This window comes from Otolemur garnettii, unplaced genomic scaffold, assembly GCF_000181295.1.
Source record: "Otolemur garnettii isolate 467f Iridium unplaced genomic scaffold, OtoGar3 scaffold00112, whole genome shotgun sequence".
NCBI classification, from domain to species: Eukaryota; Metazoa; Chordata; class Mammalia; order Primates; family Galagidae; genus Otolemur; species Otolemur garnettii.
Window position 1 is genome coordinate 3,795,814 of NW_003852507.1, and position 13,194 is coordinate 3,809,007.

Below are 13,194 nucleotides of genomic sequence, written 5' to 3' on the forward strand. Positions count from 1 at the left end.
AGGCAGGAGACTCGCTTGAGCCCAGGAGTTGGAGGTTGCTGTGAGCTGTGATGCCATGGCACTCTACCCAGGGGGACAGCTTGAGGCTCTGTCTCCAAAAAAGAAAGACTTTTAAGAAAATGCCAGATTACTTCATGAGAATTTGGAAAATCAGTATCCTATACAATATTTTCAATCTTTGGTTTTCTGAGATTCTAAAAATCTAGTCTAACATTATATTTGGGCTCTGAAGATAAGAACTGATACAAACAAAATCTAATGAAGTAAGGAGTGAGTGAGTAAAAGACATGTTCCATGTTGTTCTCATCAATTCAGGATTCAGCTCTAGAAAAAAGGTAGACTGTCCTTAGCACAGAATACAAGTGCTCTAATATTCACTTAAGCTTCAGGAGTGAGAAGGTAACAGCATACCATGAGGCACCAATGTGGAATGACCTATCTGGGGGACGCTCCATGGACTCCACTCTTGTCGGCCATCTCCTCGGGCACAGACTCTGAACTGATAATCAACATTGGGGTCTATGTGCAATACTATGAATTCAGTTTCCGAACCTACATATACGTCCTCAAAATGATTTGAAGTACATTTACGGAACTGGAGCCTGTAATCTTGAGCTGTAAAGTCGTCATCCACCTAAGGAAAAGGTTTTATGTTAGGTAAAAACCAGAGCATGACTAACTTCTCTTAGCATCACTGCTTAAAAATCTTAAATGGCAACATATTGAACCAAACATACAGGCCACCAAGCTGAATGTGGGCTGTTGTCAGGAAGGCCACAGGAAATATGCAATCGCTATTGCCCTTCTTTATTGAACCATGTATTCTATATTTCTCAGTCTAATATAAAAATTCTGTTTCATTTGAAGAAATGGCATGTTTTCTAATCAATGCTAAAGATAAAACATTCAAAATTCAAGGGTATCACACAACTATACATCATTCATAAAACTAAGAGAGAATTAATATCCATAAAGGACTAAATATTAATAGGAAACAAGCTAAAAATTAATAGGAAACAAGCCACCCAACATAAAAATGTCCAAAAGATACGAATAAGCATTCTACGGATTAAGAAATAAATGGCTGGGTACAGTGCCTCACACCAGTAATCCTAGCATTCTGAAGGCTGACACTGAAGGATCAGTTGAGGCCAAGAGTTCAAAACCATCCTGAGCAAGAAAAAGACCCATATTGGCTCAGTGCCTATACTCAGTGCCTAAGGAGCTGGCCACATACACTGGGGCTGGCACATTCAAACTCGGCCCAGGCCAGCTAAAACAACGATGACAACTACAACAAAAAAATAGCAAGGCATTGTGGCAGGTGCCTGTAGTCCCAGCTACATGGGAGGCAGAGGCAAGAGAACCACTTAAGCCCAAGAGTTGGAGGTTGCTGTGAGCTGTGATACCATAGCACTCTACTAAGGGTGACATACTAAGACTCTAAATAGCTGGGCATAGTGGCATGTGCCTATAGTCCCCAGTAACTCAGGAGGCTGAGGCAGAAGAATTGCTTAATCCTAAGAGTTTGAAGTTGCAATGAGCTGTGATGCCACCACACTGGAGTGACAGAGTGAGACTCTGTCTCAAAAATAAATAAATAAATAGTCAAAGAGGTTGCATTCAACTTCATTTATAATATGAAAAATGGAATCAAAAACCACAATGGGATACCATTTTGGGGAAAATATAAAGTCTCACATTGCAAAGTATTGGTTAAGATGGGGAATAACGGAAACTCATATACTGCTGGTAGAAGGCTAAACTGATCCAATCATTTTGGGCAAAGTCTGTAGTAACCAGTAGAGTACAGGCCCAATATTCTAAGACCTTATAAATTTACAGCTAGGAATAGACTTCAGAAAAAAACTTTACACATGTCCATAAAGAAACAGGAACAAGAATGCTTATATTGGCTCACCCATAGCACAGTGGTTAGGGTGCCGGCCACATACACCGAGGCTGGTGGGTTTGAACCCAGCCTGGGCCAGCTAAGCAACAATGACAACTGCAACCAAAAAACAGCTGGTGTTGTGGTGGGCACCTGTAGTCCCAACTACATGGGAGGCCAAGGCAAGAGATCACTTATACCCAAGAGCTGGAGGTTGCTGGGGGTGTGATGCCACGGCACTCTACCCAGGGTGACACAGTGAGACTCTGTCTCAAATAAATAAATAAATAAATAAAAATAGAATGCTTATAGCTTAAAAAGAAAACAACCAAGCAATAGCTAGATCCACTGATAAGGGAAAGAATAAAAATAAAGAGTCCTTGTCCTGAATCAACAAAACCATCTGTACTTCTTTTTCCTATACTAAGGCTTCATTTAAAAAATCAAAAAAGGAGAAGAAAAAGGAAAAGCTTAGTGGCATGCACCTGTAGCTCTAGCTACTTGGGAGGAAGGGTGAGGAAAGCTGCAGGATTGCTGGAGCCCAAGAGCCCAGCCTGGGCAAAATAACAAGATCCTATCTCTTAAAAAAATCCTTTTTGGCAATGCCCGTGGCTCAGCAGGTAGGGTGCCGACCACATACACCAGGGCTGGCACGTTCGAACCTGGACTGAGCCAGCTAAAACAACAATGACAACTGCAACAACAAAATAGCCAGGCACTGTAGCAGGCACCTGTAGCCCCAGCTACTTGGGAGGCTGAGGCAAAAGAATTGCTTAAACCCAAGAGTTTGAGGTTGCTGTGAGCTGTGACGCTATGGCACTCTACTGAGGGTGACATAGTGAGACTGTCTCAAAAAAAAAAATTCCTTTTGAGAAACTGTTTTCAGAAGCTAAACACTAACCTCTGTATTGTCAACAGCAAGATCCTATGGCTAATCTGGACATGGGCCATAGTTTCTACTTAAATAATGGGAACTCATATATATAATTTAATAAACAAAGCTCACAGCAATACTGACAACGTGAAGAAAGCATATTTTAGAAATCTTTTTTTTTTGGAGACAGAGTCTTACTTTGTCACCCTAGGTAGAGTGCCATGGCATTATAGCTCACAGCAACCTCAAACTCTTGGGCTTAAGCAATCCTCTTGCCTCACCCTCCTGAGTAGCTGGGACTACAGGCATTCATGACAACACCCAGCTATTTTTAGAGACTAGGTCTTGCTCTGACTCAGGATGTTCTCGAACATGTGAGCTCAGACAATCTACCCGCCTCAGCCTCCTGCAGGGCTAGGATTACAGGGATGAGTCATCTCACCTGGCCTTCTTTTTTTTAAAGATAGTCTAACTTTGCAACCCTTGGTAGGGTGCCATGGCGTCATAGCCTACAGCAACCTTAAACTCTTGGGCTCAAATTATCCTCTTGCCCAGCATAGCTGGGATGACAGGTGCCTGCCACAATGCCCTGCTATTTTATTTTAGAGAAAGGGTCTTGCTCTAGCTCAGGCTGGTCTTGAACTCCTGAGCTTTAGCAATTCGCCCATGTGCTAAGATTACAAGGAGTGATCCACCACTCCTGGCCATCATATTTTAGGAATCTTATTTCAAAGGTATTCATTCAGTGCTGAAAGAAAATATTGAGACATGACTTGGTGCCCGTATCCCAGTGGTTAGGGCGCTGGCCACACAGACCGAGACTGGTGGGTTCAAACCTGGCTGGGGCCTGCTAAACAACAATGACAACTGCAACAAAAAAATAACTGGGTATTGTGGCATACGCCTACAGTCCCAGCTACTTGGGAGACTGAGGCAAGAGAATCACTTAAGCCCAAGAGTTTGAGGTTGCTGTGAGCTATATGTTACAGCACTCTACCAAAGGTGACATAGTAAGACTCTGTCTCAAAAAAAAGAAAAGACAATATTGAGACATCTGATATTCATCATCATCTTTGGACATTTCTAATAAACAGAAATGGGAGAAAGCCTTCATTCACTGAGGTTAAGTCTGAGAAATATGAAATGGGAAACAATGTTGTGATACAGGGATTTTAGAAAGCTCCTTCAAGACTGTTTATCTAAAAGAAGAAGAGTACCTCAGTTCATATCTTGTGACTTTATTTTCATTGTAAGGCAAAAGGGGTATTTCTTTAAGAAGAGAGGAGAATATTCAAAGGTAGTTAAAAATTTTAACAGCCTCAAAATATCAAATCCATAATGTGGAGGCCACTTCTACAATTCTGAGTTACGTACCTTACACCATCGTACTATGATGCCTCCAGGCTTTTCTATTAGTTCTTCTATCTGTACTGGTGGGCGAGATGCTACGGTTCCATGCTTAAAAATGTGGTCTTTCACTATGTTAAGGACTGAGTCATCCAACTGAGCAGATAAGCAAGGCACATCAACCAACAAAGGCACTTCTGGTAAGCTGAGGAAACAAAGCTCAGTACATGAGACTTTTAACTGAGAGTTAAAAATACACGGACTATTTTACAGCAGTTACATTTGAAGGATCCGGAAGCTCCCAGTACGTAATTCTCATGGCAGTAGAGCCTTTGCAAAATGTTCCATAAAGATTCTTCTCCCAGGGCGGCACCTGTGCCTCAGTGAGTAGTGTGCCAGCCCTATATACTGAGGGTGGTGGATTCGAACGCGGCCCTGGCCAAACTACAACAACAAAAAAAATAGCCAGGCGCTGTGGCAGGTTCCTGTAGTCCCAGCTACTCGGGAGGCTGAGGTAAGAGAATCACCTAAGCCCAAGAGCTGGAGGTTGCTGTGAGCTGTGATGCCACAGCACTCTACCAAGGGTGACAAAGTAAAACTCTGTCTCTAAAAAAAAAGATTCTCCTCCCAAAGACAGAAACTTGGTAGAACAACAACTGTCAGGCTTTTACCAAAAGATCTGGTTCACTGAAATATGACTTAATTTTAATAACATGTTCAGATTTTTTTTTTTGGTAGAGACAGAGTCTCACTTTGTCACCTTCGGTAGAGTGCCATGGTGTCACACCAACCTCCAACTCCTGGGCCCAGCCTCTCTTGCCTCAGCCTCTCAAGTAGCTGGGACTACAGGTATCTGCTACACCACCCGGCTACTTTTTTGTTGCAGTTGGGTTTGAACCTGCCATCCTCAGTATATGGGGGCACCCTATCCACTGAGCAACAGACACCGCCTCCATGTTCAAAATTTCTTTCTTTTTTTTAGAGACAGAGTCTCACTTTGTCACCCTCGGTAGGGTGCTGTAGCATCACAGCTCACAGCAAGCTCTAGCTCTTGGGCTTAGGTGATTCTCTTGCCTTAGCCTCCCATGTAGCTGGGACTACAGGCATCTGCCACAACTCCTGGCTATTTTTTGTTGCAGTTTGGCTGGGGCCGGGTTTGAACCTGCCACCCTTGATATATGGGGCTGGTGCCCTACTCACTGAGCCACAGGCACCGTGCCATGTTCAGAATTTCTAACATGGAAGTTTTCTTAGAATTGAAAGAAATCTATAGTAATACTATAACAAAAATCAGACATAGTTTAAGTGCTTAAAAGTTAAGTCCCAAGGGCATAAACTCTTTTACCTGTCCAACTGAATGTGTGAGGCCTTTTTGGTAAAGCTCCATAGTTTTTCATTTTGTTCTCCTATACCACCAAGTAACGCAATCTCACCTACAACAAAGAATAAGAAAACAAGTACAGTGAAAAACAGTCAGGTCTAGGTGGGTCAGGGTCAGTGGTTTTCTTGCAAACAAATCTTAAGTGATGGCACAAATTCCAAAAAGCTAGAAACTATTTTAGAAGTGATTAAGGTTAAGCCCAAGCGGAAAAAGGATTACATTTTGCCAGAAGTGAATTCTACTCTACACAAGGAAATCTGGTTTGTAGACCAATTTTAGGTAAAGCAAAGATCCAGGGACTTTGCCCATCTTTCCTATAGAATTTTTATCAACTCTAATAGAAGTCAGTATAAAATATTACTCTGATAGGAGCAAGAGGACACAGTCTTTTCATTTTTTTATTTTTATTTTTTGAAACAGAGCATCCGTCTGTTGCCCAAAGCTAGAGTGCCAGAGTCTTACTAGATCACAGCAACCTCAAACTCTTGGGCTCAAGCAATCTTCTGGCCTCAGCCTCCTGAGCTAGACTATAAGTGCCCACCACAACACCCAGCTAATTCATCTTCTTGTAGGTCTCACTCTTGCTCACTCTGGTCTTGAACTTCAGACCTTAAAGGATCCTCCTGACTCAGCTACCCAGAGTGCTAGGATTACAGGGGCTTGAGCCATCATGCCTGGCCTAGATATATGGCCTTAAAAAGTCAAATGAAGCAGTTATGTTTTCTTAAAAGAATATCATACATTAAATTAGAAATTATTCAACCAAATAATAGAAAGGAAATGCTAGATAGTGGCATATGAAAATGACCAACTTGGCCTGGCATGGTGGCTCATGCCTACAATCTGGGAGGCCAAAGCAGGCAGATCTCCTGAGCTCACAAGTTTAAGACCAGCCTGAGGTAGAGTGAGACCCCATCTCTAAAAATAGCTGGGAGTTGTGGCAGGCACCTGTAGTCTCAGCAAATCAGGAGGCTGAGGCAAGAGAATCGCTGGAGCCCAAGAGTTTGAGGTTGCTGTGAGCTATGACACCACAGTGTAGGTGACAAAGTGAGACTCTGTTTCAAAAAAAAAAAGGAAAGGAAATGACCAAGTTCTACGTCCTTCCTCAGCTCTAAGAACACTGCCAGAACTCTTTTCCATTTGAAAGTATCCTGGACTTATTCGCGTTTTTTGAGACTTGATTGACCTTTCTCACCAAAGAAAAACAGAAACATATCAAATGTTACCTCAAAATTCACAAAATTTCATAAATAAGTTTTTATTCCTGTGGGTAGGAGAGTTCAAAATTAAAAATATTTCTGAAGTGCAAAAAAATTCAAGCATCAAATGCTATACCAAACATGTATGTGCCTCAAAGGATTTCTTTTCTAAAATAAACACAAAGGGTCAGTCCTCAGGGTGAGGGGTGTCTACTCCTGACCTGTGCTGAACTGCTTCTGGGTTTGTTTCCAAATGCGAAGTCTCCAGGGAAAGACAATCTGTGGTGTTGCTAAAAGGAATTTTCTAAAGGCACTGTTATGGTCAGTGGTAAATAAACACTTCTCATTGAAGATAAGACAAAAATGTAATCGGCATGTAAAGATAACACTAGTGCCATACTCTAAGCACTCACTCCGCAGAATGGATAGTATTCAAGCTCCTTCCCTGGATCCTCTTCCTCAACTGCTCCTTAAGTGTTGGCTGTCCCTTAGTGTTCTCCCTGCCACCCGCTCTTCTCATATTACACAATTATCTCCTTAAGATTTTACTTATTCCCATGGATTCAGATTTGACATGTATGCCATTAACTGCCACTCTGACATCTCCAGGTATGATCTCACTCCAAAGAATCAAACCCATACTTCCATGGTAAGCACCTTAAATTCAATGTGATCAAGCCAAATGCCTAACCACTTGCTAACACCCTCCCCTCCTCCTTCATTCCCTAGTATCAGTAATGGCAACACTATCCACTTGGTCATCCAAGACCAGCCTGGTCTTTGTCATCCCAAATCCTTCCCTTTCTCCTCCATCCTATATCCAGGTAATCACCAATAAATAACAATCACTGATCAATAAAATCATCAATAATTTTATCTCCAAAAAAATGTCTTAGAGGTCAAGCATAGTGGCTTGCTCCTGTAATACTAGCATTCTGGGAGGCCATGGCGGGAGGATCCCTTAAAGTCTGCAGTTTGAGACAAACCTGGCCAAAAGCAAGACCCCATCTCTACTAAAAAAAGTAGGAAAATTAGCTCAGCTTTGTGGCAAGTGCCTATAGTCTCGGCTACTTGGGAGGCTGAGGCAAGAGAATGGGTTAACCCCAAGAGTTTGAGGTTGCTGTGAGCTGTGACGTCACAGTACTCTACTGAGGATGACACAGTGAGACTCAAAAAAACAAAAAAGAAAGAAAAGAAAAGAAAAATGTCAATTGATAGTGTAACTCTTGTTTCTTAAAATGGTTCAGCAGATCCTTGAGTATGCCATACACTCCAACATGCTATTACCTCCTCTTTTTTTGTCTGCTTGATGAACTTCTTCAAGTCTCTGTGCAACTCCTCCTACAGAAAACTATCCTACGCTCTTCCGGGCCCAGTTAAGTTCTCCTTCCTCTGTGTAAGGTCGTAGATCTCGCTTAGCATCTATATCTATCCCACTGGGTGGGAAACCCTAAAGAGCAGAACCGTTGCCTTCTTATTTTATGTACTAGACACAGACCTACTACATGCTGAAGGAGAGAAGGTGGACATGAAGAACGGAGGGCAGCAAGGCATGACTCAACCAAATCACTGGCTAAAGACAGGACTATAACAACTCTAATCTCAGAAGAAAACACCAATCATATTTTAAATTCTATGAACCATAAACATCCTGAAAAGTACTTGAGACAAACTGACCTTAAAATTATGTTAGCAGTGAATCTCTATTATGACAGGGTTTTTTTTTGTTTGTTTTTTGAGACAGACTCTCACTATGCTGCCCTTAGTAGAGTGCCATGGTGTCACAGCTCACAGCAACCTTCAACTCTTGGGCTTAAGCAATTCTTTCAGCCTCAGCCTCCCAGGTAGCTGAGACTACAGGAGCTTGCCACAGTGCCCGGCTATTTTTTATTACTGTTGTGATTGTTGCTGTTTTTTAGCTGGCCCAGGCTGGGCTCGAACCTGCCGCCCTTGGTGTACGTGGCTGGTACTGCAACCACTGTATTACAGGTGCTGAGCCTATAATAGAGATTTTTGAGAAAAATCATTTACTCCTTCTTGTTTTATAAATGATAATAACTAACACTTCGATTGCAATTACCCTCAGATAACATACTATATATTTTTCATACGGTATTACAAACTATCTCAAGGTAGGAACATCCTAAATACTCCAAAAATGGCAAGAAGCATGCTGGGATCCTGAGAAATCAGCAAAGTGGCTTGGTGCCCGTAGCACAGTGGTTATGGTGCCGGCTATATACACTGATGTTGGCGGGTTCAAACCCGACCTGGGCCAGCTAAACAACAATGACAACTACAACAAAAAATAGACAGGCGTTGTGGCAGGCACCTGTAGTCCCAGCTATTTGGGAGGCTCAGGCAAGAGAATGGTTTAAGCCCAAGACTGAGGTTGCCGTGAGCTGTGATGCCATAGCACTCAACCAAGGGCAACATAGTGAGATTCTGTCTCAAAAAAAAAAAAAAAAGGAAAAGAAAGAAATTGGCAAAGTATTAATATGAATAATCCACACTTAACAGCTCCCTGGACACCCACCTTCTCGGACTAAGTCCTCTGCAGTGTTAACTCCATGTTCTATGAGCTTCTGACAGTCATCCAGTGGTTTAATGGTCTCCTGTTCAATGACATCCACCTCCTGCAAAAGGGTCACCAATCGCTCATCCAGGAGCTTCCCAAGGGTTCCCTTTAAATCATTAAAATGCTGTTTGAGAACACCCCTTGTCTGTGATGCACTATCTTTGATCTGAAAAATAATATAAAAATTCAAAATCAGAATCTCTAAAAAGGACTAATCTATAGGTATCATGCATAATAATTCACAGGTATAACAGAATTATCATCTTCTATTCATTTAAAATAATTTTAAATTAAAATTATATTTATTTAAGGTGAACAGCATGTTTTGATACCCATATACATAGTGTACTGATTATTACAATCAAGCTAATTAACATGTACATCTATTCATATGGTTATCATAGTATGTGTACGTGGCAAAATACTTAAGATTAATCTTAAATTTCAAGTATACAATATAATATTATTCACTACAGTCCCAATCCTGAACCTTCTATCTCTATAATTTATTCAATGTATGTAAATGAAACTTTGTACCCTTTGACTAACATCTCCCCATCTCCTACCCCTGCCCCTTAACCACTCAGCTTCTATGGATTCGACCTTTTTTTTTTATTCAGAGACAGAGTAAGACTCTGTCACCCAGGCTAGAGGGTAGTGGCATTATCATTGCTGACTACAGTCTCAAATTCCTAGGCTCAAGCAGTCCCCTGCCTCAGCCTCCCAAGTGGCTAGGACTATAGGTACAAACCACCACATCCAACTAATTAAAAAATATATTTTTTGTAGAAATGAGGGTCTTACTATGTTGCCCAGGCTGATCTTGAACTCCTGTTTCAAAGGGATACTCCTGCCTTAGCCAAAGTGCTGGGATTACAGGCCTGAGCCACCACTGCAGCAGACCTCAATGTAATGTTTTTGGATTTCACATTCACTGGCTTATCTGCTTAGCATAATGTCCTCTAGGTTCATCCACGCTGTCACAAATGGCAGAATTTCCTTCTTTTTAACGGCTGAATAATACATATAAACCCTCCATTCGCTGATAAATCAAATGTGATTCATTTGTACAAATGGGCAGAACTCCATCAACTGGCCTTTGGGTCAGACAGAATGGGCTCAAATTCTGGTTCCATAATTCACTAACTATGTGAATCTTTTTTTTTTTTTTTGGAGACATAGTCTCACTTTGTCGCCCCTAGTAGAGTGCCATGACATCACAGCTCATAGCAACCTCCAGCTCCTGGGCTTATGTGATTCTCTTGCCTCAGCTTCCAAAGTAGCTGGCACTACAGGTGCCCCCCAAAACACCCAGCCATTTTTTTTTTTTTTTTGGTTGCAGCTGTCATTGTTGTTTGGCAGGCCCAGGCTGGATTTGAATCCGCCAGCTCCGGTGTATGTGGCTGGCACCCTTAGCCACTGAGCTACAGGCACTGAACCAACTATGTAAATCTTAACCAGAACAATTTGGTTAAGTTAATTAAGTACTGCATGCCTCAATTTTTTTATTTATCAAATGAGAATAAAAATGATTACTTCATGAAGCTGCTGCAAGGATTAATTAAAATAACCCATGTATTACACTGGGTAAAATAACTAGCACATAATTGTTCTCAATAAATAAATGTTAGAAATTATTATTATCAACCAGGCATGGTGGCTCATGCCTATAATCCTAGCACTCTGGGAGGCTGAGACAGGTGGACTGCTTGAGCTCAGGAGTTCAAGACCAGCCTGAGCAGGAGAGAGACCCCATCTCTACCAAAAATAGAAAAAACAGCCACGCATTGTGGCAGGTGCCTCTAGTCCTAGCTGCTCAGGAGACTAAGGCAAGAAGAACTCTTTAGCCCAAGAGTTTGAGGTTGCTATGAGCCATGGCACTCTACCCAGGGCAACAGAGTGAGACTTGTCTCAGAATAAATAAATAAATAAATAAATAAATAAAGCAAATTTATAGATGTTAGTATTACAGTTTCATATGACATATATTTGCTACCCTAGCTCTTTTGCTAACTTTCTCTTAGCGAGAGTTTGAAGTACAAGACAAATCCAACAAGAAAGAACATAACATATGAATAAAGGACAGTATTTCAACAGCTAACAGAGAACTCTAGAAAGCTTTCTATTCATTCTCCAATATTAAATTAGAAAAGCACCTGTGCTCAGTGGTGCCGGCTTCATATACCTGAGGGTGGCGGGTTTGAACCTGGCCCCAGCCAAAGTATAACAAAAAATAGCTGGGCATTGTGGCAGGCACCTGTAGTCCCAGCTACTCAAGAGGCTGAGCCGGCTCGGCACCCATAGCTCAACCGGCTAAGGCGCCAGCCACGTACACCTAAGGTGGCAGGTTCGAATCCCCAGCCCGGACTGCCAAACAACGACGGCTGCAATCAAAAAATAGCCGGGCGTTGTGGCGGGCGCCTGTGGTCTCAGCTACTTGGGAGGCGGAGGCAAGAGACTCGCTTGAGCCCAGGAGTTGGAGGTTGCTGTGAGCTGTAATGCCACGGCACTCTACCCAGGGGGACAGCGTGAGGCTCTGTCTCAAAAAAAAAAAAAAAAAAAAAAGAGGCTGAGGCAAGAGAATCACATAAGCCCAAGCTGACACGGGTGGACTGCTTGAGTTCAGGAGTTCAAGACCAGCCTGAGCAACAGTAAGAGCCCATCTCTATGAAAAGTAGAAAAACGTAGGTAGGTGTTGTGGTGGATACCTATAGTCCTAGCTACTTGGCAGGCTGAGGCAAGAGGATCACTTGAGCCCATGAGTTTGTTTTTTGGGGGGTTTTTTGGTAGTTTTTGGCCAGGGATGGGTTTGAACCCACCACCTGTGGTATATGGGGCTGGCGCTCTACTCCTTGAGCCACAGGTGCCACCGAGCTCATGAGTTTGAGGCTTCTCTGAGCTATGACACCATGGCACTCTACCCAGGGTAACAGAGTAAGGCTCTGTTTAAAAACAAAAAAATAGGGTGGTGCCCATAGCTCAGTGGGTAGGGCGGCGGCCACATGCACCAAGGCCAGTGGGTTCAAATTCAGCCTGGGCCTGCTAAACAACGACAACTGCAACAAAAAAATAGCCGGGCGTTGTGGGGGTGGGTGCCTATAGTTCCAGCAACTTGGGAGGCTGAGGCAGGACAATTGCTTGAGAGTTTGAGGCTACTTTGAGCTGTGACACCATGGCACTCTACCAAGGGCGACATAGACTCTGTCTCAAAAAAAAAAAAAAGAGAAACCGAGGCAAGAAGATCACTTGAGCCCAAGTTGGAGGTTACTGTGAGCTGTGATGCCATAGCACTCTACCAAGGGCAACATAGTGAGACTTTGTCTCAAAAAAAAAAAAAATTAAAAAAAAAAGGACAACTATTTTAAATTGCACATGAATCTTATGGCCCCCCTGTATATTGTTTTCCAGTGATGTTCACAACCATGTTTATAAAAAATAAAAGATGCCCATGCCCAAGGACTAATACAGAAAAAAAGAGCAGTCTGATTTGCTGCGTAGGCAAATCATAGAAACAATTTTCTGTCCTTTTTAACAATAATTATAACTATGATATTTGTGCAGTTAGAGAAAAGAATTCCGTAAATCATAAAGAAAATGAGAAATTCTAATTTTACCAATCTCTATAGATATCAGAGAACTTCCATGAAATAAATCCAAGTCAAAGTTAAAAAGAAAAAAAAGGAAGCTGGGCAGTACCCGTAGCTCAGTAGGCAGGGCACCAGCCACATACACCAAGGCTGGTGGGTTCGAACCCAGACTGAGCCAGCTAAAAAAACAATGACAACTGCAACAAAAAAATAGCCGGACATTGTGGCGGGTGCCTGTAGTGCCAGCTACTTTGGAGGCGGAGGCAGGAGACTCGCTTGAGCCCAGGAGTTGGAGGTTGCTGTGAGCTGTAATGCCACGGCACTCTACCCAGGGGGA

At 42.4% G+C, this 13,194-nt stretch overlaps 1 protein-coding gene across 1 annotated transcript in view; it reads right to left on the reverse strand.

Annotated features, from left to right (window-relative positions):
- CRLF3 (cytokine receptor like factor 3) overlaps positions 1-13,194 on the reverse strand; it is a 46,852-nt gene that overhangs the window by 17,133 nt on the left and 16,525 nt on the right. Inside the window, exons 2-5 of the mRNA XM_003797176.3 lie at positions 9,229-9,436; positions 5,458-5,545; positions 4,140-4,317; positions 412-634 (exon numbers count right to left, since the gene is read on the reverse strand). Of these exons, the coding sequence (XP_003797224.1) occupies positions 412-634; positions 4,140-4,317; positions 5,458-5,545; positions 9,229-9,436 (697 nt within the window). The remainder of the gene's footprint in view (positions 1-411; positions 635-4,139; positions 4,318-5,457; positions 5,546-9,228; positions 9,437-13,194) is intronic.